This window comes from Leuciscus leuciscus (assembly GCF_965113295.1).
Source record: "Leuciscus leuciscus genome assembly, chromosome: 1".
Classification (NCBI taxonomy): Eukaryota; Metazoa; Chordata; class Actinopteri; order Cypriniformes; family Leuciscidae; genus Leuciscus; species Leuciscus leuciscus.
In genome coordinates this window covers 49768653-49789768 of record NC_138725.1, presented here as the reverse complement: position 1 = coordinate 49789768, position 21116 = coordinate 49768653, and the positions used below count along the sequence as shown (strand labels likewise).

Sequence of the window (21116 nt, the reverse complement as noted above, 5' to 3'; positions counted from 1 at the left end):
TAACAGCTCACTTCACTTCACACCCCAAAGCTTTTATGTCCTACCTTCACAAGATATTGTTTGCATGTAAACAGGAAGGCTGTTTCCGCTTTAAACATTCACACACCAAAGGGGTCCTGCTGAAGGGTCTTTTTGCTTTCATTTACAAGTTTCACTGTCTCATCTTGTTTTGGCCTTTTGTGAAGGAGTTTTATAAAGTACATGATGTTTTATACATCTGAGGCCCTGGTGACAACTCTGCTCTTTTAGCTGATGTTGACAGACAAGAGACGCTGTTGGTATAAACACCCTTGGTATATTTAGATTCATTATAAAATAAATAATAAGATTAAAGGATATTATATATTGATGTAGTAATATATAATCTGCAATATGCTATTCAAATTCAGGGTCAGCACCTGACTGTACCAAGTGCGATGTGTTTATCTTAAAGGTGCGGTAATGCACTATAGCCCAACGAATATGGGCAACAGGATATGATGTCCTCCTTTAGGGCAGGGGATCTGAATTTAATAAATAATAAAAATATTCAAACTTAAAAATATGGAAGCCCATTTCAGCTGCATAAGGGGAAAAAATCATACCTTGGCAAATCCTAATTATGACATAAAAAGTCAAAATTATCAAATAGAAAGACATTCAGATTTTTTTTATCTCAATTATAATTATGACCATGTCCTAATTTCGACTATCTTAATTTTGACTGTCATAATTATGACGAACGAATCGGAATTTCGACTTTGTCATAATTATGATTAAAAAAAGATGATTTTGTTTTATGTGGTGGAAATGGGCTTCCATACAAAATGAGCGGAAGAGCACCCACTCCACATAATTCACAAAAGTCCCTCAAGGACCATCTCTGGGCAGGCGTCAGTGGAACACACAGAGGGAGCGGTCAGGTTAGTGAGTAAAGCACGGCAGGCCCAGAAAATCCCTTGTGTGGTCCATGAGGGAACGCTCCTCTTGCTCCAGGAGGAGGAGGCGTTCTGCTGGTAAATCTATAAATGGTAAATGGTAGACATCAGAGCCAGCGGCAAAGATCAGAAGGACTAACTAAGGTAAGGCTGTTCCAGGCGGGGTACATGAGCGCCGAGTGCCCGGAGATCGACTGGATCTCACAACTCCGAAAACGGCAGATCAAATTTTGAAATAGGCGCTATATTTCAAAAGTAAACCACAGATTTGAGCTTTAAACAACTACATTCTCGCCTGAAAAACTCTTAAAACTACATTTCTTGACACAGTAACAGTATTTTTTTCTCCTCCTCTATATATATAGGGAGTTGACAAACTTAAGAGTCACAGAGAACATGTTTAGTGAGTCTAAATACAGCAAGAGTTACAGTTTCTGGACAAGACTAGACCTGATACCATCCCTCAAAAGGATCAATCACATCATCATATTTCATTGTTTGTATGACTTATGAATGACTTATGAACCGTGCCATTCTGAATTGTCCAATGCCTTTTGTTTTCTATTCTCATTCTATCATTTCTTTTATCTTTCATGAGTAAAATATAAAAGAGAGGAAGCCATAAAGCTTAGCTGAATGAAGCATGATGAAGTTAAAATTTGTAAAACAGTGGGTTGAAGACTTTTTTTTTTTTTTTTTTATTTGAGGAAGTGGCTCGAGTTTGGACATGTTTTTAAGGAATTTTTTACTGTTAAATTCTGTGAGAACACTGCATTATGGTTAATCGGACAGTTGTAAATATATTATATTATAGTCCTTTCCATCTTTCCATCATCACAAGTCATGGTCAGTGTAGACATCTTATTTCATTTGACACAAATGAAAATGAGACTAACAGTAACAGAATATAGCCTGGGAAATATGTAGTGGGTACTGTGTCAATCATTCACCAAAAATTCCAGTGGACAAAAACATGGGTTGTGAAATTTTGATATGACCGAAGACCCTAAGACAGTGTGACCTATTACACATACTGCACATTTACCCCTTCCTGTTTTTCATCACTCTTAGTCTCTCTCTCTCTCTCTCTCTCTCTCTCTGTCTCTCCATCTACACCTCCCTGATTCTATGTTCTTAATTCTTTTTTTCATTCAGCTCTGCTTACACCACTTACTAGCTTTCCACTAACAAAAAGTACCATAGGATTACCACAACTTGACAACAAAATATAATATGCAGATAAATGTATAGTCACTATCATTTTAGTCACAATATTATATAAATTTACTCAAGTATGGTTTCTGTAAACTCAGGATAGAAAAATTACATTAATGATGATTTTATGGTGTGTTAGTCATTTTTAGCAGTAAATCTCAAAAGACAAAACAAAAGGCAAACAAGATAAAATTATTGTTAAGACACTTCTATTTGATATTTTAAAGTTTAGGCTTGGGTATAGTGACAGAATCTTTTGAAAAGAGTTTAATCCTTCAAAAAGTGATGCAGTTAAACATATTTAATCTCATTGATCAAATCTCAAATCGACCTACAGCATTAAACCCATTAAACCCAAGTTCCTTCACAACAAGTCATTAAGTTGCTCTCCAAAACCTTCACCCTCTCTGTTCCCCTCTGGTGCAATGATCTGCCAACCTCTGTCTGATCAGCACAACTTTCAAAAAGCAGCTTAAGACACATTTCATTCGCAAGCACTAACTATTTAACTATAACTACTTTACTAACTATAATCTTGCATTTCACCTCTGACCTTTCTTCTAGTCTAGCTTTCTAAAAAAAACCTGGCATTGTACACTATGAATATTGTTACCTCTGTGACTAATTGCTTAGTTCCTCTTTTGTATATCACTTCAGATATAAGCATCTGCTAAAATGCATAAATGTAAAAGGCATATGTTTTTGATGCTGTTAATACATTATGAATGTACATTTCTATGTCTATGCAAACATACGATGTGTGCTAGAACTACAATTCACATACAAATATCCACATTAAGATCATGCCGATTTGTGGCTTTTCTCTTTCCCAGTTTCTGCCAAATCCATTATAGACCCACCTGGACTGATGTCTAACTATCTCAGAAGTGATCTGGGACTTGCGCTGTGAGATCACTGAGATCATAAGGGTCATTCCTCATATATTTATCCTGGCTCTGGCTCTCACTCGGGGCACCAGGTGTGTCAACTTAGATAAAGGATAAAGGCCGGTATTATATACTATATTAACTTTTGTGTGTGCTGCACAGTGCTGTTTTTTTTGTTTTTTTCTTCCCACCAGAACCTCTCTTAGAGTCCTTGGCACATTTACAAAAAGCCTGTGTGCTGACAGTGCAGAGCACACCACAGCACTGATACAGAGAGTTTCATCCACACACACAGCTCTCTTTATTGGCTGTTGTCACAGCCTGATGAGCGGGTTCCCTCTTCCAGTCAAAGCCTATGGAAAATCCAGCCCTGTCAATGGAAAATCTTACAAACGCACATTGCTCTGCAGCACCAACGCCTCCAGGGACAAAAGTGGTAGCGTAAATGCTATATCTGGTAAAAAAAAATAAAGAAAAAAAAAAAGCGAGATGAATCCAATTTTAACTACAAAATGTGTGAAGAAGCAAAGTCTCCATAAGTGACAGATCCCAGCTAAAGCAACAAACTTTGACCACTGCCATAAAAATCTTACAGAGCAATGGAAAAGAGCGGAAAACAGACTTCAGCATGTGAGAATCTCTTTGGGTCGTGTCCCAAAGGTGGCGTGCCGGTCTCTTACCTGCAATTTTGTCCCCCTCCATGGCTAAACGCACACCCTCCTCTGCCACATGTAGCCTGTCTCTCCTCCAACCTTTTTTTGTTGGACTTCCTGTTTCTCTCCCAGCGCACCAACACTTTCTCCTCCTTGTTTGCTTTCCCTCGCTCTCTTTTGGCTTTTCCCTCCCTCTCTCTCTCTCCTCCTCTCTCTTTAACTCTACTCCAATCTTCTTGGTTTAATGTCTTCCGTGTGCCGTAATAATGAGCGGATGCAGAATTACGGCATGCCCATGTGCTGATCATATGGAGCGTTCTTGCTTTTTTGCTTTTACTGTCCTCCCTTATGTGTCCGTCTCTCTCTCTCTGAGTCCTCTGACACTGAGGCAGCATTGTGTACAAGATGGAAACCCAAGGCCATGTGATATGAGTATTTCGTCCCAAAATATCTTCTCTCAGCGGCTTGAGGAATCCTGGACTGCCCTCTGATTTTCCTCAGGGCTCTGGTGAGTCACGAGAGAAAGGTCGAGGAGATAGACGTGACCAACATCACACCCCTGTGATCGAAAACAAACATCTGAACACTGACTCAGACCGTAGACAAACAGTTTCATGCACTGCCTGCCGCTCCTAATTTCAAGTACAGCCAAGACACACAACGCAGATTCCTTCGTTTTTCTTTGTGTTGCTCAACGAGAGCAAATGCAGACCTCTGTTTGAAAGCATTTGGAGTCAGGATGATGTGTCTTTGTTCAGGAAGTGGGAATGACCTTTGGCTTTCCTTTCTGGGGGGTTGCAGGGTCATCTGGCAAAGCAAGCAGCTGGGAGACGAGCCTAAATACTTGTGAAGAAATACACCAGCCAAGATCAGGTTCCCTTGACTCATAGCATAAATACATAGATAGTGTACTCTAATTAAATGACCTATTTATCAATAATATTCATACTGATGCATATAATAAAGAAAAGATAGAAAACGCAAAAATAATATTGATTAACAAATGCCAATATGTTATAAGTTGACAGATGTCTTGCGCTTGTAGCCTGGTACTTTGTAAAATAGTGATTTGTAAAGCATTCTCCCTGAAGGCCTCTTAACACAGGAACAATACTGCCTCTATGAGAGTATTCAGATCTACACCCACTGCCAGACTCACAGCCTTAAATTCCCAAACACATGACATTTCAGCCCTCAAAGAGAGGTTGTGTCATAGTATTACCATAGCAACAGGCTTTGCTAGCAACATACAACACACTCCAGTCCACTCAGAAGAGCTAACAGATCGATAAGGCTGTTTAAAATACTCCGAAATGTGGCCAAAAGTGATTACTGGGCTTGATTAGTAAATAACTGACGGTAATAGTTATGAATAATTATGTTTTTATATGGATTTCCGTAATTTCCGAACTGAGAAGTATGACCCATGTGAATCATGAAAGGGCCTTTAAAAAAATACTAAACAAACTGCAAAATGCTGTCTTTTCAGATATTTCATTCATGGATTGCATCTGACAGCACTTCAAGAGTTAGCGACACTGTGTGCAGGACACCCATCTCAGCCAGGGTCCTAAATGAACGCTTGTCAAGCGCCAAATGCAAGTAAAATTTGGCGATGGCTATATGAAACAGTTTTACTTGCCATTTGGTGTGATTATCAAATTGCAAAGGCTATGATTTAATTATATATAGTCACGCCAATCTGGGGAGGAATAATTTTTTAATGGATGCCAGTGGATGAGAGGTGTTCGTACACTTTAGTGGTTTTTGTACGTCTTTCCACCAAAATATAAGCTATTATTATTAGTAGTATTATTATTAAGAACTCAATACGGTCAAAGATGTTTAGCACAGTGTGTGCTTTAAATACAGTTTCAAGGACTTCTGGCATCTTATACACACACATCAGTAGCCAAACGTCTCCTGTTTTAAGTAGACATTCAGACTCGGTGACGCCAGGATATACTTTCTAATCAACAACATGTCATGTTTGTTAAGTGCAAAGCATGAAGACAAAACATGTTGACATTTTCCACAGCAAGTCAGTGACCAAAAGTCAATACTTCTAGGCTATATATTTTAACTTTATTGTATATTCTCAATTACATATACACACACACACACACACATATATATAAGAAGCGTTACAACTTCACACTTACATAAATAGGAAAAAAGTAAACTTGACACTACATTAAAATAACAAAAACTTATAACTTAAATAAGACTGAATTTGTTTATTAGTATTACATTTATCTTTATGCTTCTCTAAAAAGTTATTTTTTATGTTTTCTGATGGCTGACACACATTAGCACACCAAAAAAAAAAAAAAACCCACATGCACATACCTGTAACCACACATACACAGTTTGAAGAAATCTGTTTTAAGTTTTATGTAAGAGTAAAACAGGTTTGAAATTTGTGACTGCCTGGACAGCATACAAACAGAATTTGCTTTAATTAGCATTCTTTCTCTTGTGTGCGTCATTCATGAGCATGTGTTTATGTGTATGTTTTGTTCGTGAAGTCTGTCAGGCAGATCTCTGGATCTTCAACCAGCCCCCATATGCAGACGTGCTGACATTGCAAAAGCAGTCTGCGTTTCCCGCAGAGAGAGGATGCTTCAGTGGTGAGATAACACATACACACACAGGCGAGAGAACGCTTCCTGAGACATGGCAATAGATGCACAACAACAGTGCTCTTTGTGGTTTTCTCCCTCTCTAAATATATATATATATAACCTTCTTACAAAGAAAACAAACCAAATAGACAGCTGCTTTAACCACTGCGCCCCAAACACGGGCACACACATTTAAAAACTCAATTACACTTTACAAAAACACATTTAGGTATTTTTATCATTAATTTCGATCAGTAGCCTATGACTCTAAAACACTGATTCTCTACTGGTTTTTGCTTCAAGATCCATATTACACTGGACATCAATTTGAAATCCACCATGGTTCCAAAAATTGCTTATCGTTCAATCACTGGTGGCTTTCAAATGAGAACTTAAAAGACACAAACAGAACAACCAAGTATATATCAACATAGACAGACAACTAGACAGGACTAAACACAGGGCTTAAGTACACCACAAACAGAGGAACTAATGAGACTAGCAAACAAGACACCTGAACTAAGGACTCTAATCAAATCTGTAACCGAGGAGACACACAGGCACGGAATGGAGAACTAATTAACACACCGACAGCAAAAAACGCTAGAACAGAACTACACACATGAATCGGAAAACACATGAACACGTGACACAAACTAAATGCCTTACAGGTCATGACAGATTTCCATTAACTGTAGTCTATCTCTGAGCACTCCACGAACAGCTGTGTTTTTAAGTTACAAGCATTGTAAATCATAATTCAAATCCTAATGTCCAATGCAGTGGATCCTTTTACCAACGCATACATACAGTATACACTTTATTTTTGTGTGCAGTAATAATAATAAAACTAATACAAAAATAAAAAAGATTATTATTAGTATTAATATCTATTATCTAATATATTTTATTTTGAATGAATAACTAACATAATATGAACAAATTGGCTTTCAAACATCTTTTACATTTTAATAGTTTTAAAGATGTTCATCAGCCGATAATTCACCACTTTAAACAAACTGTGATCAGCATAATGCGTAAACCATATTTATTCTTGCTGCAAACCCATATCAAATGTAGTCTGGATCGCATTTTTTTCTTGGATAGGTTTGTCCATGGTCCAATGTACTCTACAGTTTAATTGGACGCACAGCATTTGACATCATCAACAACAGAGGTTCCTCCTCCTTTTAAAAGCTAACAAATTTTACTATACATAATTGTATAGTTGCATTTTATTATTTGCATTTAACAGGTTTTTTTCCTCCTGTCCACAGATCAGATCAGATCTGTGGCCCATTTTTTGGTGAAACTACTTAGTGTATCATCACTATAATCAACAACAGCAAACCCATGTGTGAATGTGAACACTTACCAGTACCAGTACCAGTACCAGTACCAGTACCAGTACCAGTAGGACTTGTTGCCTCTCCTCTCTCTGGCCTCCTCAGCCTGCCACTGGTGGACCTCGCAATGCCTGTCAGCACAGAAGACATAATGGAAACATGTATCAGAATGACCTGCTTAGGAGGAAGGATATAGTGTTTTGGGAAAAGACATCAGAGCATTGAAGCTCGGCCCACTCAATAAAGGGCATGTGTCTGTAAAATAAAGTCAGATGGGTCACAAACACAGAGACGGATTTTGAACAGATTTTTTGCTGTCTTTTGAAATCTAGGCTGGCAATAGAACCCTTCGGCAGGATTAAAGTCAGCATGAAACGGAAGTTGCAATAGTCTTGTCCTCTCTATTATGACTGATATTCAAGTGAAACAGCTTCTCGAACAAGAAAAAACGTAGATTATGGACTTGATTTTGTCCATCAGAATTAATTGGATGGTTGTGGTTTGCAATTGCCGTGATGTGATGTGATGTCATGTGAGTGACAGGTTGTCCCGCCATCACGCCAGTAAATCATCAGAGAAGAGAAGAGATGTTGCTGCAAGAGGCAGGGGAAGTTATTTTCATGAAATATTATGAGGGCACATGAATTACAATACATGATGTCCACGGATAAATCATTTACAGTAAATTTTGCAATATCCCATAAAAAAAAAATAGAATTGTCCATTTTGATTTCATGGTGACGTATCAGACATGGTGAAGTATCAGACATCTTACAAAAAATGTTTTCAATATGGAGTTTTGCAATGTGACAGTGTTTATAACTCACGCCAGTGAGATACAGAGATGACTCAAAAGGTCAAACTGTAAAGGCCAAATTCGTTTGCACAGGTTTGAACTGTAATGTAGGTCATGCTGTACGTCTGAGATGTGAAATGCTACTGGTAAATGTGATCATGCCTTTCTATAAGTGGGCCAACACGTCCAGATGATATTTAACCTCAAAATCAAAATAAATAATGAAATAAAACTTGTTTACTCTCATGATAAGTACATTTTAACTCCTAATTCTTATAATCGTAATGCATAAGAGTATTGTTTTCATTACTGTAATTGTGGTAGCATTTGTTACAATCACTTTAATTTATGATGGCTGTAATAAAACGCATAATGTTACAGTAATTTTAATGAGAACTATGCAAAAAAATTTAAATAAAACCAGTAAAAAACACAGGTCTTTAGTTAGGTTAAAAAAAAGTTTAACTTCAAAAAAACTGTTTTCGTAAAGGGTTGAAAGGGTTTGACGCAACTGGCTATTTCCTATGAATGTATCACTGAGAGATACCACAATCTATATCTGTGTGAATATAAGTTCCTACAGGTCAGATTTTTTTTGCTGATTCCAAGAAGTTTGTGACAAAAAAAAGCTAAGACGTATTGAATGTGTGAATTTCCTGTGTGCCGCTAACATAGGAAACAATGAAACCACTCTACGCCAGTCCCTACAAGCATACCAATTATTCTGTTTAACAGGTGACAAGGCGTTCATTTGTTTCCTTTCAGATGTGCAGGTTTATTTATCGTTTCACGCAAATCCCCAGAGACTCTGATGAGTCTCTGAGTCAGTTTGCTCTTCCTGCAGATGAATCTGTCTATTGGCACTGTGGTTGAATGTTCTGGCACCAATAAAAAATCAACAGGCATGTCTGTTAAAGACTGATGTGAAATCTCTTAACAGTTGTTAGCGGCATGCGTCACAGATATAACAAAATGCAAAAGTAGAGATAGGGTCATTAGCTTTAATAACACATCACTCTTATGCAAGTCTAACAGATAAAAATAGACTTCTTCAGAAAAAAAGTGCCCTCATACTATTACCCACCACTACGTCGCTGGTTCAGACTAAATCAGTCAAGCCCAGAAACAGACATTCAGTGCTTTGGTTTCCCAATGCATCACCTGATCTTTTGGTTATTTGTGCATTATAAACTCAAGCTGTCTGTGCTTTTATTTATTTTTAGATACTGTAATGATTTAGTAATTAGAATGCTAAAATGCAAAAAAAAAAAAATAAAAAAAATGCTATACAAATAGATGTTTATTACAAATTAGTAAAAAATATATTTTTTACTAAATTTAGTACAAATTATTATTACAATTGTTTTTCCCATCAAGCCCTCTGAGACCCTACTCAGCAAGTCTAAAGATAAAAGCATAATGGTGTTGAAATGCAATAGGCCACAAAGTACAGGAAATATTCAAACAATCTAGGTAAAAAGGCTGGGTGACAGGAATTATGTACCAGGTACAACGTATATCATGTAACACTGAATATATTAAATTCTGTCAGAGTGAGGTCTGTGAAAAGCTGGCAAAATTCAAATGTTATGAAGTGGCTGAAAATTTCCACAGTTTAATTGACACACTACAGAGATAAGAAAGGGTGAGATCATTTGGGTTGTTTTCTGTGTAAATATGAGGGGTCCCTTCGCATAACATTGCATGGGACATGACTAAACAGGCCAGCATTGCCACATACATATGCTCAAATGTGGGCTATGTTACATGCATTATGGCCTACAACTACAACTATAATTTATATAATATGTGTGTATATATATATATTGCTGCCATTCAAAAAAAAAAAAAAAAAAAAAAAATGGGTAAAACCCTATATAAAGGTAAATAATAGTTTAATTTTGAAATTACTATCATTATGATTACATGTTTCAAACATTGCACATGTTTAGACATCCTGTATCACAACCATAAAGAATATGGAAGAAAACATAACCACTTCAAGTTTAAAAACAAGCTAAAACAAAACCATGCCTTTTATTTTCCTCTGTAGACCAGTATTGACCAGACACATCAAGAAAGAACAGGATGAAATTGCTATAAATACAATGTGAGCAGCTTAGAGATGTTTAATCTAAGCTTTAAAGCTTAAAGTCGGCATGAAGCGGAAGTTGCAATTGCATTTTCTTCCCTATTGTGAGGAAATGGTGAAATGGTTGGATTGATGGATGGTTGTGGTTTTGCTATTGCTGTGATGTCATGTGAGTGACAGGTTGTCCCGCCCTCGTGCCAGTAAACACGTCATCAGAGAAGAGAAGAGATGTTGCTGGAAGAGGGAGGGGAAGTTATTTTGATTAAAGATTACAAGGGTACATGAATTAAAAAAAATGTTTTACATGGATAAGTCATTCATAATAATTGCGTCAATACTCCATAAAAAATAGGAGTTGTCAATTTTGATTTCACAGTGACTTTAAGTGTGTAATATTTTTCTGTTAAAAAAATTCATCCATCCCACAACTATTGTATAAGTAAAAAAAAAAAAAAAAAAAAACTGTAGGTTGATTCCCCTGAAAATTGTAATCACTGTAAATCGGTGGTGCTATCAAAACATCACTCTGTTTTTCACTCTGACCAGCCTGACGTAGCAACACCGGCTCAACCAATGTTGTGAGTTTGGGGCGGTTTTATGTCTTTGACTGACCAGTGACAGACAGGGGGAGTTTAGTTTGGATACAATCATTATTTTTTGCAGTTCTATATACTAGCAGAAATCCGTAGCCTTGCAGGACATGTGACAGTGACTGTCTCTAGGTAATCTTTAACTCTGCTCTCCTGATTCTTAGCCATACACACCCTGCAAGATGAAGTGGCCATTATCAATCCACGACATTCCTGTGTCTGCATTCAATCACTAAGCTAACAGTCTTGAGTGACAGAGACAGAAGCAGTGAGACATGGAGGAGGTAGGAAAAGACCAAACCATCTGTCAGTTTCAGTGTCAAGTCAAGTGCTGTCAAAAGAAACATTCTAGCACATGTGAAATGTGTGACATGGTCCTGAAAATGACTGTGATCAACCTTCCAAGTCGACATGCCTCTGAATTTCAAAGCCTGGGTTAATTTTACGGGAGATTCGTGTTGCCGCTGACTCACCTGTCAGCTCGACTGTGATGACAGGGCAGGTCAGGAAAGGGGAGGGAGGCAGTGAAGGAAAAGGAGCCAGAAACGGATAAAAATATGTGCTATAGTGCAGAGTCTCTATTGCCTCAGTAATCTCTGTTGGGCAATGATCCAAAATAAAGGATTAACAAAGAGATTCATTCATCCGCTCAAAATTATTCACTTCCAGATGAGACATGGGAGACATTTTTAAGCATGAAACCTTACAGAATTCCACATGGAATTATTGCATTCAGTCCAACATGTAGAAATTCAGTTTTTGCCGATGATCTTCACACTTAACCGTGTCCATTAAACAAAATGGAGATACATAATGACTCACAACAAGAATCATAAGTTCATCCAAGCATTAAACTGTTGCAGGAAGAGCTGACAGTGTGTCATAATTAATAAATGATCTGTGTGATTTACGCCCTGCCCTGTATGCGTGAACATGTCTAGTGGAGTCTTATGTTAGTGTTTGATTACTTTTCATTGTGAGTTACTGATTTACCTCAAGTGCTTAGGGTGTGTTACATGTGCACACTCAATACTAAGTGTTTCATAATCTTTGAAATATGTTAATCAATAAAAACAAACTTGAAGTGCTTATGACTTTTAAGTGATATTTCAGCCAAAAGAATTATACTCATTATTTGTCATTATTTACTCCCTCTCATGTTGTTCCATGTTGTTGTTGTTTGACAGCATTATGATTCCTTCAGTGGGCAAAAGCAGTTGAAACATTCTTTTAAATAAAAAAAGTCATACAGGTTAGAAACAACAAGAGGGTGAGTAAATGATGACAGAATTTTTATTTTGGGGTGAACTATCATTGTTCTTGGAGTGGGGGCCAAAGCTGTACCTGAGGGATATTCTCTGAATGAGATCACATACACTGTGTGCTGCCAGAGAAATAAGGAGAAAAAGGACTGACTGATTACATGATCCAACATGTGTGTGCTAGGAGTTGGGTGTGCAGTGACAATGACTTTGGCAGGCCTGAGGAAACACTACATTCCTGCCAAATCATTGTGTACACAGAGAGTTCGGCTTATGAGTTTGTCAAGATTATAGGGAAGAAACATGCGGCTGTTCTCAATGGAAGAGCTCTATGTAGAGCCGCAGGCTCCGTTACACAACGAAGGGGAAATGGTGAAGTTAAAACTCTTGGAACAAGCAATGAATGTTTGCACACTGGCACTGTAATACAGGGAATCTAGCATGTCCAGTAAATATGGTCACACAAATGAGTTGATGTGATGATCTCCCTTAGGCCTGGGACACTAGACGATTTTAAAACAGACATAAGGGCAGTTTCATCCGATTTTAAGCATTTTAATCCTCCAAATGCACACGCTAGAAGATTCGTCCGGGCCGCAAGATCACTCATCTGTCGATTTTAGATTGAGAAGAGATCTCATGGAGACTTGCGAGATCAAACGTGACTTAAGAAGAAAAACAAATGGAGGACAATCGACATCGTCAACAGGTTATCATGGCATGAGTTTTGTTTTTACTGGATGAAAAACAAAGGAGAAAAAAATTATATGGGTGATCTTCTTTGTCAATACTCCACTTTTGTGGAAAATTTGTGGCTGCCAAGTTTCAGCTATAGAAGCAGGCAACATCCGGTCATTGAAGCTTGCTCGTTCTCATTGGCTCAAGAGTCCTAAAAATCGAACATGTTTGATATTTACGATATGGGATTGTGCGGGCCCCGGGAACAGTAAAATAATCGTAATGAAAATTTTTTGGACAAAATGTTGGTTGCAAGAAGCCTCGAACCAGCCTTAATAGCCGCGTTTCCACTGTCAGGGCAAAAGCGGGCATGCTAGTGCGTGCCAGGGCCAGTCGTGTTTCCAATGTCACTTCCGGGGCTTGATCGGCCTAGCTTTTAGCATTAAAGACTTCTAAAATCATTTTAGCTCAAAACTCACTTTCAGCCAACGGCAAGTGTTTGTGATAACTTCTTTTAAGAAGTTCATGTTAATCCATGTTAAGCTCTGCATATGTCATAAAATAAAGTAACTCCGGTTTTTCGGGAGCTTCCTTTGACTGAAAATATAACTGTATTGGGACTGTCACTGGAGAGAGTGCTAAAGCTCCTCAGGTTGTATTTTTGGTGGAAATTTTTTAGAAATGATCATTCTTTCTGTTTCTAATTGTGATTTCAAGGCGTGTAAGCACGTGTGTCCTCTCTCTTTTGTAAAATAACGGTAAATACCACTTGATTTCTGTGACTAATGTGTAATCTTGACACAAATGAATTCATTATGATCAGTTAAGTAAACAACAAAAATGCACACAAACGGCCACTTTTATCATGTTTGTTTTGCGATCTCGCTACCCTGATAGCACACATCACAGAGACACGGATTTGATGTGCAGAGTGTTTCGCGCATCTGCAATACCTCATAGGACACTTCCTGTCAGATGTCAAATAGTCATCTACGTTAGAAAATAGACGTGGACGTTAGAAAATGTCTTTAAGATGTTTATGATTTAGAATTTATGTAAAACTGACATCTTAAAGACGTCTATCATATGTTAGTAAACAGTAGATGCTTTCCAGATGAAGTGATCTTTAACAGACGTCTTGCAGACGTACATGTGCTATCTAGTTTCCAGTGATTTCTTTCTGATTAGTTTTCTGATAAAACTTCCATTTCTTGGTGAAATTCTTCTGATCGACCCGACAGTGGAAACGCAGGGTGGTTTTGGGCTCTGTGCTACAGGTCCGTGCCTATTAGGCCAGCCTGGCCCGTTGAAAGCCCTGGCTCGCACACTGGCCCGACAGTGGAAATGCAGCTAATGTGCTTTCTATGGGGTTGTAAGGGACTTTAGGGTCACTTTATAAAAGTAGACTACTAAAAATCACTCACATTATAAATACATCTCTTTATGTACAAGAAAAAATATAAAATGCTTTAAGAAAACAAAAAACAAAACTAATTTAGGGTGAAAATATGGTGGATTTGGAGGTGTCAGACAACCCCCAAAGATGGGGTTAGACAGTCTTCTTTTTTTCTTCAAAGGGTTTTTCAAATGTTTCATCATAAAATCCGGTTAGCAACATGTTAGTCAACATGTTAGTCAGTGTGCTATTTCACTCGAATGTTTCACTTGCCTAACAGAAGTTGCGTTCATTAGAGGTGGTAACCATACCAACAACAGCATGATGCTTGCGTTTATAATTGCGATCAGTGTGGGCGGTACACGTAGCCTACATTGACACTGACAAATGAATTGAAATGATTATGTAGGCCCATAATTTTATTATAAATTTGCATATCACAAAAATTTAATAATTAGCCTATAATAATTACATTTGGCTAACTGCGTTAAATTTGGCTAACTTAATTAATTTTCACACAAAGCAAAACGTACGACATTCTCAAGGAAAGAGACTGGGTACTGGAGATGTTTATCTAAAAAAGTATAAATTCAGTAGCCTAATAATAATCTAACTAACCCTGAAGAAAGATGCACAGCACGTGAGAGAAAACTTAGTTAATTGAAATGATGGGAGATCATTTTTCAGTTAATCTGCTAATTGTGCCTACGAATTAGCCTACTATGCCTATTTTAAAATTGTTTATAAAATCATAAGATAAGTTTAGATGTTAGCCTACATTGAATTTTAATAAGTTGCATACATGTTGTGTAAGTAAATCGATTGTTTAACATATAAAAAAGAAGATATCACAGCACAAATGAACTTTTCAAGTTTGCTTTCACTTTTACATAAAGTGGTCTCTAGATTAAATGCTATTTTATGAGAGCAGATATAACATCGGTTGTCAGTTGACACGCAACTTTCGGTGGTCCTGTACTCACCAGAATATGTTTTCTTCATGTTCATCGGGTCCCTTTCCTGAGAATTTCAACTTTAGTCTAGGTCCTTATCTGAGATTGCAACATCTGAAATATGTTCGATCGTTGGGTAGAATGTCTCTCTGGTACTCCGCAAAGCACATGAATCACGATCAAAATGTGTATTTAATTCGTCCTTTCACTAAACCAACTAAATCGGTTAGAACTAAACTTCTATACACCTCCAGCTTTACCTGTCCACACACACGCGCGCGCACACCTGTGGATAACTCCGCCTTAGGGATAGAGATAGGACACCTGAAGGTTTGACGCTGGAATTGTTTGTTAGGCTTCTTGACAAATAACGTGCTGTTTTTTCGCAGCTATTTCCACATACTTTTAAAACGGTTAAATAAGCGGTAACAGCAAAGTCATAAAAACAGTAAACAATAATGATAAACAATTCAGGAAACGGCAAAAATCTAAAAGGTATCTTACAAAAATATCATATATATTGGGCCAGAACATAGGCTATAGCCTACTAAATTGTATTGATTTTTAAGATTTAAAACAACTTTCCCCATGACATTTACAAGAAGTAACACAGTTCAAACCTTTGGTTTAGAATCTACATTCAGTATAGTTTAGTCTGAATGTATTTCAGTGTAAAAAATATAATATTGAAATTTTAGTTCGAAGGACTAGTAGGTGTTTGAAACAACATACAAAACAATTGCTATCAAAAACACATTTGTTTCAAAACTAGCCTACTAATAGCCCATGTGAGAGGCTGTGAGACCTATTAGCACTATAGGAACATGCAACTGCTGTAAAATTGAGAATTTATCTTTAAAGTTTTGTAAAATGGTTTGAAATGCTATGGTTTAGGATTTCAGTTAATGGGTTTTAGTAAACAATTGAGAAAGGCTGTGTACCACATCACACCAGATCTTGTTTCCTATAGATGAATATCAGATGATGTCACCAACGTCTCCTCACTGACATCACTCACTTCTAAAACTTGTCTGCCGCCATCTTGAGTACCTGATTCACGTCAGTCGCAAAGGAACTAGCTAGCTATGCCTTCAATATATTGTGCGGTGGGGTGCAACAACAAAAAAGGAGACCCCAATTTTTCAATGTCATATTTTATCTGAACCGTATTTTTTCTAGCCCACTGCCTTCCTGCGTGCGCTGACATCTGTGTTTTCAATCATTTATATCAGACAAAGGTGCAAATTCATAAAACCTTTTTAAATAGAGTATTTACCAAAACATAAGATTGAGTGTTGTTGATTTAAATTGAGTGCGTTTAGGTTGTAAAATTAGTCTAGCTATCTTAGCTAGTTTGGTAACTGCTAACTGGTACGTTACTTAGCAACTGCTAACTACATACATTTCTAAGAAGCTAGCCATTTGTTAAATATTCACGTTTATTAATTAATGTTAGCCTAGCTAGTGTGCTTGAGTTGTTAATGTATTCTCCTTTGACAAATCAGCAGACACTTTCTTCTCAACTGTCCTCAGAGGCTTCAGAAACAGCACTGAAGGAAGAACTGCTGCTGACTTTTGATTCATGTGAGGCAAACAAGGCAGAAAAGGTGTGTTTTAGCAACATACTTAAAAACTTACATTATAGAAGGTAAGATATGTAATGTAACCCTAATAAAGCTGTTGATGTGAAAAACAAAACTTGGTTTAATGATTTATAATTTGTTTAAAATGTATTTATAATAAGTAAACAACAAAATATAAACTGGAAAGTTTGAGTTTAGTCCATTTGCCTTTTAATTTACCTTTACTTAAACATTTAAGTTAATTCAATGAGAAGACCACATTAGGTCAACTTAATTAAGTTTTAATTTTCCCATTATTCAAAAAAAACTTTCCTCAAATCATTTGAGTAGTCTCAACTTATTAGGGTTTACAGTATGGTTAGATGTTTCCAGTCACAAGTACACATTACAGCAAATGATAGACTTATTTTTTCCAAAACAAAATCTTATTTTCAAGAAAATACTTTTTGAAAAATAGTTTTGATGATGGCATACATGACATTTCCCTTGCAGGTACAGTGTTAAACTCAATAACAGGACTGCAATTGATCTGACAAACACTTTTAAACCCACACATTTTCTCACACATCCTCTTGTTTCTGGTAAGACTATCATAACAGTTTTTCCCCAAATGTATTTTTTCACTCTGAGGTTTCAAACACCACTCAGATCTGAATAAAGATGATGTACAGAGATGTACATATAGACTGACTAAAGTAAGAGTAGAGGTGACATTCTTTGAAGCCCTGGCAGTTTTCCGCTAGAGGGGTCTTGACACGAATGTGTTCCACCACATGAGGAAGTTGTGCAGACTTCTGCAGGTCCCCAAGATAGACCAAGATCACAAGTCAAATAAAAGCACAGACTGAAACAAAGGGGACATTTTCAGATCCTGTTTTCTGTGGTTTGTCAGAATGACATACATTCGTTGTTATTTTTCCTGGTCTGTGGCGGAATTGTTTTCTGAAACTACAAAATAGCATCAGGGAACGCAAGTTCATTCCCTAATTTACCGACGTGCGTCTGTGGAGGGAAAAGTCCGGTGTGCGTCGGGTGCAAAATAGGAATGATACATGTGTCGGTGTACAAAGTCAATTGCGCTGAGTGCAAGATAGGGCCCTTAGTGTGTATTACTGAAGCTATACATTGAGGTTATCAAAAATATTTACATCAGGTGATTAAGAACAACATCCACAGTGGATTACATTACACACAAGGCACAAGTTACAAATATATGTTTATTTAGAACCCATAGATTACAACTAAAGTAAAAGAGAATCAAAACAGGAACTGCCCAAACTGAATCGCTCATTTAATGCTAAAGTATTTGAACTATCATGTAAAACTGTAGATTTACACATAATAACTCTTATTTACAGAGAATAGAAGACTGAGAATTAAAAAATAAAGACATTTAGAAGAGAGGAGCTAATTTCTCAGAATCTTTGAATGTTATATTTCAACAAATACGTCAGAAAGCCAACCTCAAATCAGACTGAACTCAAAAGTAGTTCAGTGGGACTAAATGAGTTACAGCAACGTTCAAAACAGTACAATATCACACTGAATATATATTGTGTGTACTGAATGTGGAACTATATTTACTAAGCAACAGCAAATTATGTGGTTGTCCACTTTGTTATTTATGTGGATGTAAAGTCTTTCCTTCGGGGAATGGTCATGACCTCGTACACTTCATTGCCAGACCTTTTCTCTTCTTCTCTCTGACCTCTGATCAGTTTCTTCATCTGGAACAAAAGAGAGGAACAATCAAACTTGCTTATTACACATTTGCTGAAAAATGCCTCTCAAAATTAAGGTTAAAGTATTGGTCATAGACAATAAGTGTGTAAAGATATGGCTGGAGATAACCGAGAATACACACACAGACAAATCTGAAATCAGCACTTTCCAGTTTGTGTGCAATGCATTTACAAAGTTTCTGATGACCTTCAGATTTACAAACAGGTGTATGACATTCACCTTGGGCACCATCCACACTCCAAGCACAAGGAGTAACAGCAAGAGCACACTGCCAGCTGTCAAAGCCGTCACTGGGATCAGTAAATCATTCATGCCATTGGACTTTGGACTTTTGGAAGAGGCCGGAATGATCTCTGGCGGGTCTATAAAGAAAAATATAAATAACTTCACTCAAGGTACAAAAGTTGTCACTGTGGTGGTACCTTTTCAAAAGGTACACCTTTGTAGGCTACCTAAAGAGTGCATATTAGTCCCTCAAAAGGTACATATTGGTACAAAAAGTACATATTAGAACCCTTTTGAAGGGTACTGTCTGAGAGTGTTCAGTACGGACAGATTTGTGTATCACTTGCTTCAAAACGAACCATGTTTTGCATTAAAACCTTTTACACTGAAAGTCAAACTAAGTTTGTGTACTGAATTTGGCAAGTAAGAAAAGCCTTTTTGACAGGAAACATGCATTTGTTTATTTTCATTTTCTTTGATTCTCACTTGCTGCCTTTAGGACAGGGGAAACAAATAAAGAAAATAAATACTACTGTTCAAATGCTTGGGGTTGGTAAGATTTTGATGCTTGTGAAAGAAGTCTCTTTTGCTCAACCAAGGCTGGGTTTATTTGATAAAAATATAGTAAAAACAGTAATATTGTGAAATATTATTACAATATAAAATTACCGTTTTCTTTTTTTAATGCTGATTTGCTGTTCAAGAAAAAATATTATTATCAATGAACACTGCTGCATAATGTTTTTGTGAAAACCATGATAAGTTTTTCCAAGTTATCTTTAATGTCACTTTTGATCAACATAAAGCGTAATTATCGAATCATTTTCTTTTAAAATTACTGACCCTAAACTTTTGAACGGTAATGTATATCTTAAATAATACTTACCATTACAGGTATTGTGAATTCTAAATTGCCTGTAATTACATGCTGAAAATTAAATCTCAATAAAAAAAATAAAAAAACAGAAATGTGTGCTCACCTTGAACCAAAAGAAAAACACCTAAATCATCCATTTTACATATCTCATTAATTGCCACGCAGGTGCACCAGTAAGCCCCAGTGTCTTTCAGTCCTAGATTAAAGATGTTTATAGTTAGGGTCTTCTTGTCAATTTTGACTTCCACACGTCCTTCGTAGTCTTTATGGACTGGAGTGAATTGGTCCGTTTTGAAATGGTAGTAGAAGATTTCACGTCTGACCGAACGCCGGCTGTACAGATTCACACCCAGCGCGTCTTCCTGAGGTGCAGGACACTTCATAGTGTAATTGTCACCTCTATATTTACTCACATCTAAAAATGATTCAAAGAAACAGCCTGGATCAGTTCACAGCATCCATCAAAACAGAAGTCGAGGGAACATTGAAGAATCAGGTGTTTTTGGCACTAAATGAGACACCAAGACCAACACCTGGACAGTGTAGATGAATGTACCTTCTGCAGTATGTCACCTATTTTCTTATCATTATGAGTAATATTGCTTATTCCTCATCATTATAAGTTGAGTGCTACATCTGATGTTTCATAAATTTGAAATTTATGTTGTTCCTTGTGTCATCTTAAGAACTTTCTTGTGTGGAACTTAAAAGAAGATATTTTGAAGAATGTTCCAAAACAAACTATTTTGGTGGTCTTTGCCTTATTTTGTCCAATATACACTGAGACATTCTTCAAAATATCTTCTTTTATGTTCCTGTCATACAAGATTGGAATGATATGAGGGTGAGTGAATGATGACAGCATTTTACATTTTTAGGTAAAAATAAATAAAAAACTCTTGTAATCCACATTTACAATTATAACGTTTTTAAACCGTCAAGAGGCATTTTTGATGCACTCATAAATATGAAGTGAAAAAATAAAATGTATCGCTGTCTAAAGAAAGTAGGTCAACTAATAACACTTTGTAACACAAATTACTAAAACGTATAATAGTGAAAACACAAAGCACTAACCTGCACTTGCAACAAGGTTGCAGAGACAAAGAACAACCAACAACAATAAGATGATTTGCAGAGACCTCATTGTTATTGTCATAAGTGTATCTTAATCAGTGTCCTCCATCTAAACACAGAAAACTAAAACTGAACGTCAGACTGCAATGCACGTATATATAGGCCTATGTGTGCTCCAGCCCACAACCACTGAAACTGCCTC

The 21116-nt window shown here is 36.9% G+C and overlaps 2 protein-coding genes across 6 annotated transcripts in view; both read right to left on the bottom strand.

Moving 5' to 3' along the window:
* The window catches only part of septin9a (septin 9a), an 83918-nt gene extending 68186 nt beyond the window's left edge, over positions 1–15732 (bottom strand). Inside the window, exons 1-2 of one of the 5 annotated variants that reach the window (XM_082180388.1) lie at positions 15440–15732; positions 7672–7773 (exon numbers count right to left, since the gene is read on the bottom strand). In XM_082180388.1, the coding sequence (XP_082036514.1) occupies positions 7672–7773; positions 15440–15464 (127 nt within the window). In that variant the 5' untranslated portion in view covers positions 15465–15732. Of the gene's footprint in view, positions 1–3699; positions 4904–7671; positions 7774–15439 lie in introns of those variants that run through there. The other 4 variants (XM_082180389.1, XM_082180390.1, XM_082180391.1 and 1 more) reach the window with 4 other exon arrangements.
* Positions 15733–18191: 2459 nt separating this feature from the next.
* LOC309507036 (uncharacterized protein) lies at positions 18192–21073 on the bottom strand. Its single transcript, XM_082181119.1, has 4 exons — positions 20915–21073; positions 19941–20252; positions 18955–19097; positions 18192–18719 (listed from the first exon to the last, which is right to left on the bottom strand). Exons 1-4 carry the CDS (start codon positions 20994–20996, stop codon positions 18615–18617), a joined length of 642 nt encoding a protein of 213 aa, XP_082037245.1. The 5' UTR covers positions 20997–21073; the 3' UTR covers positions 18192–18614.
* Between the last annotated feature and the right edge of the window lie 43 nt (positions 21074–21116).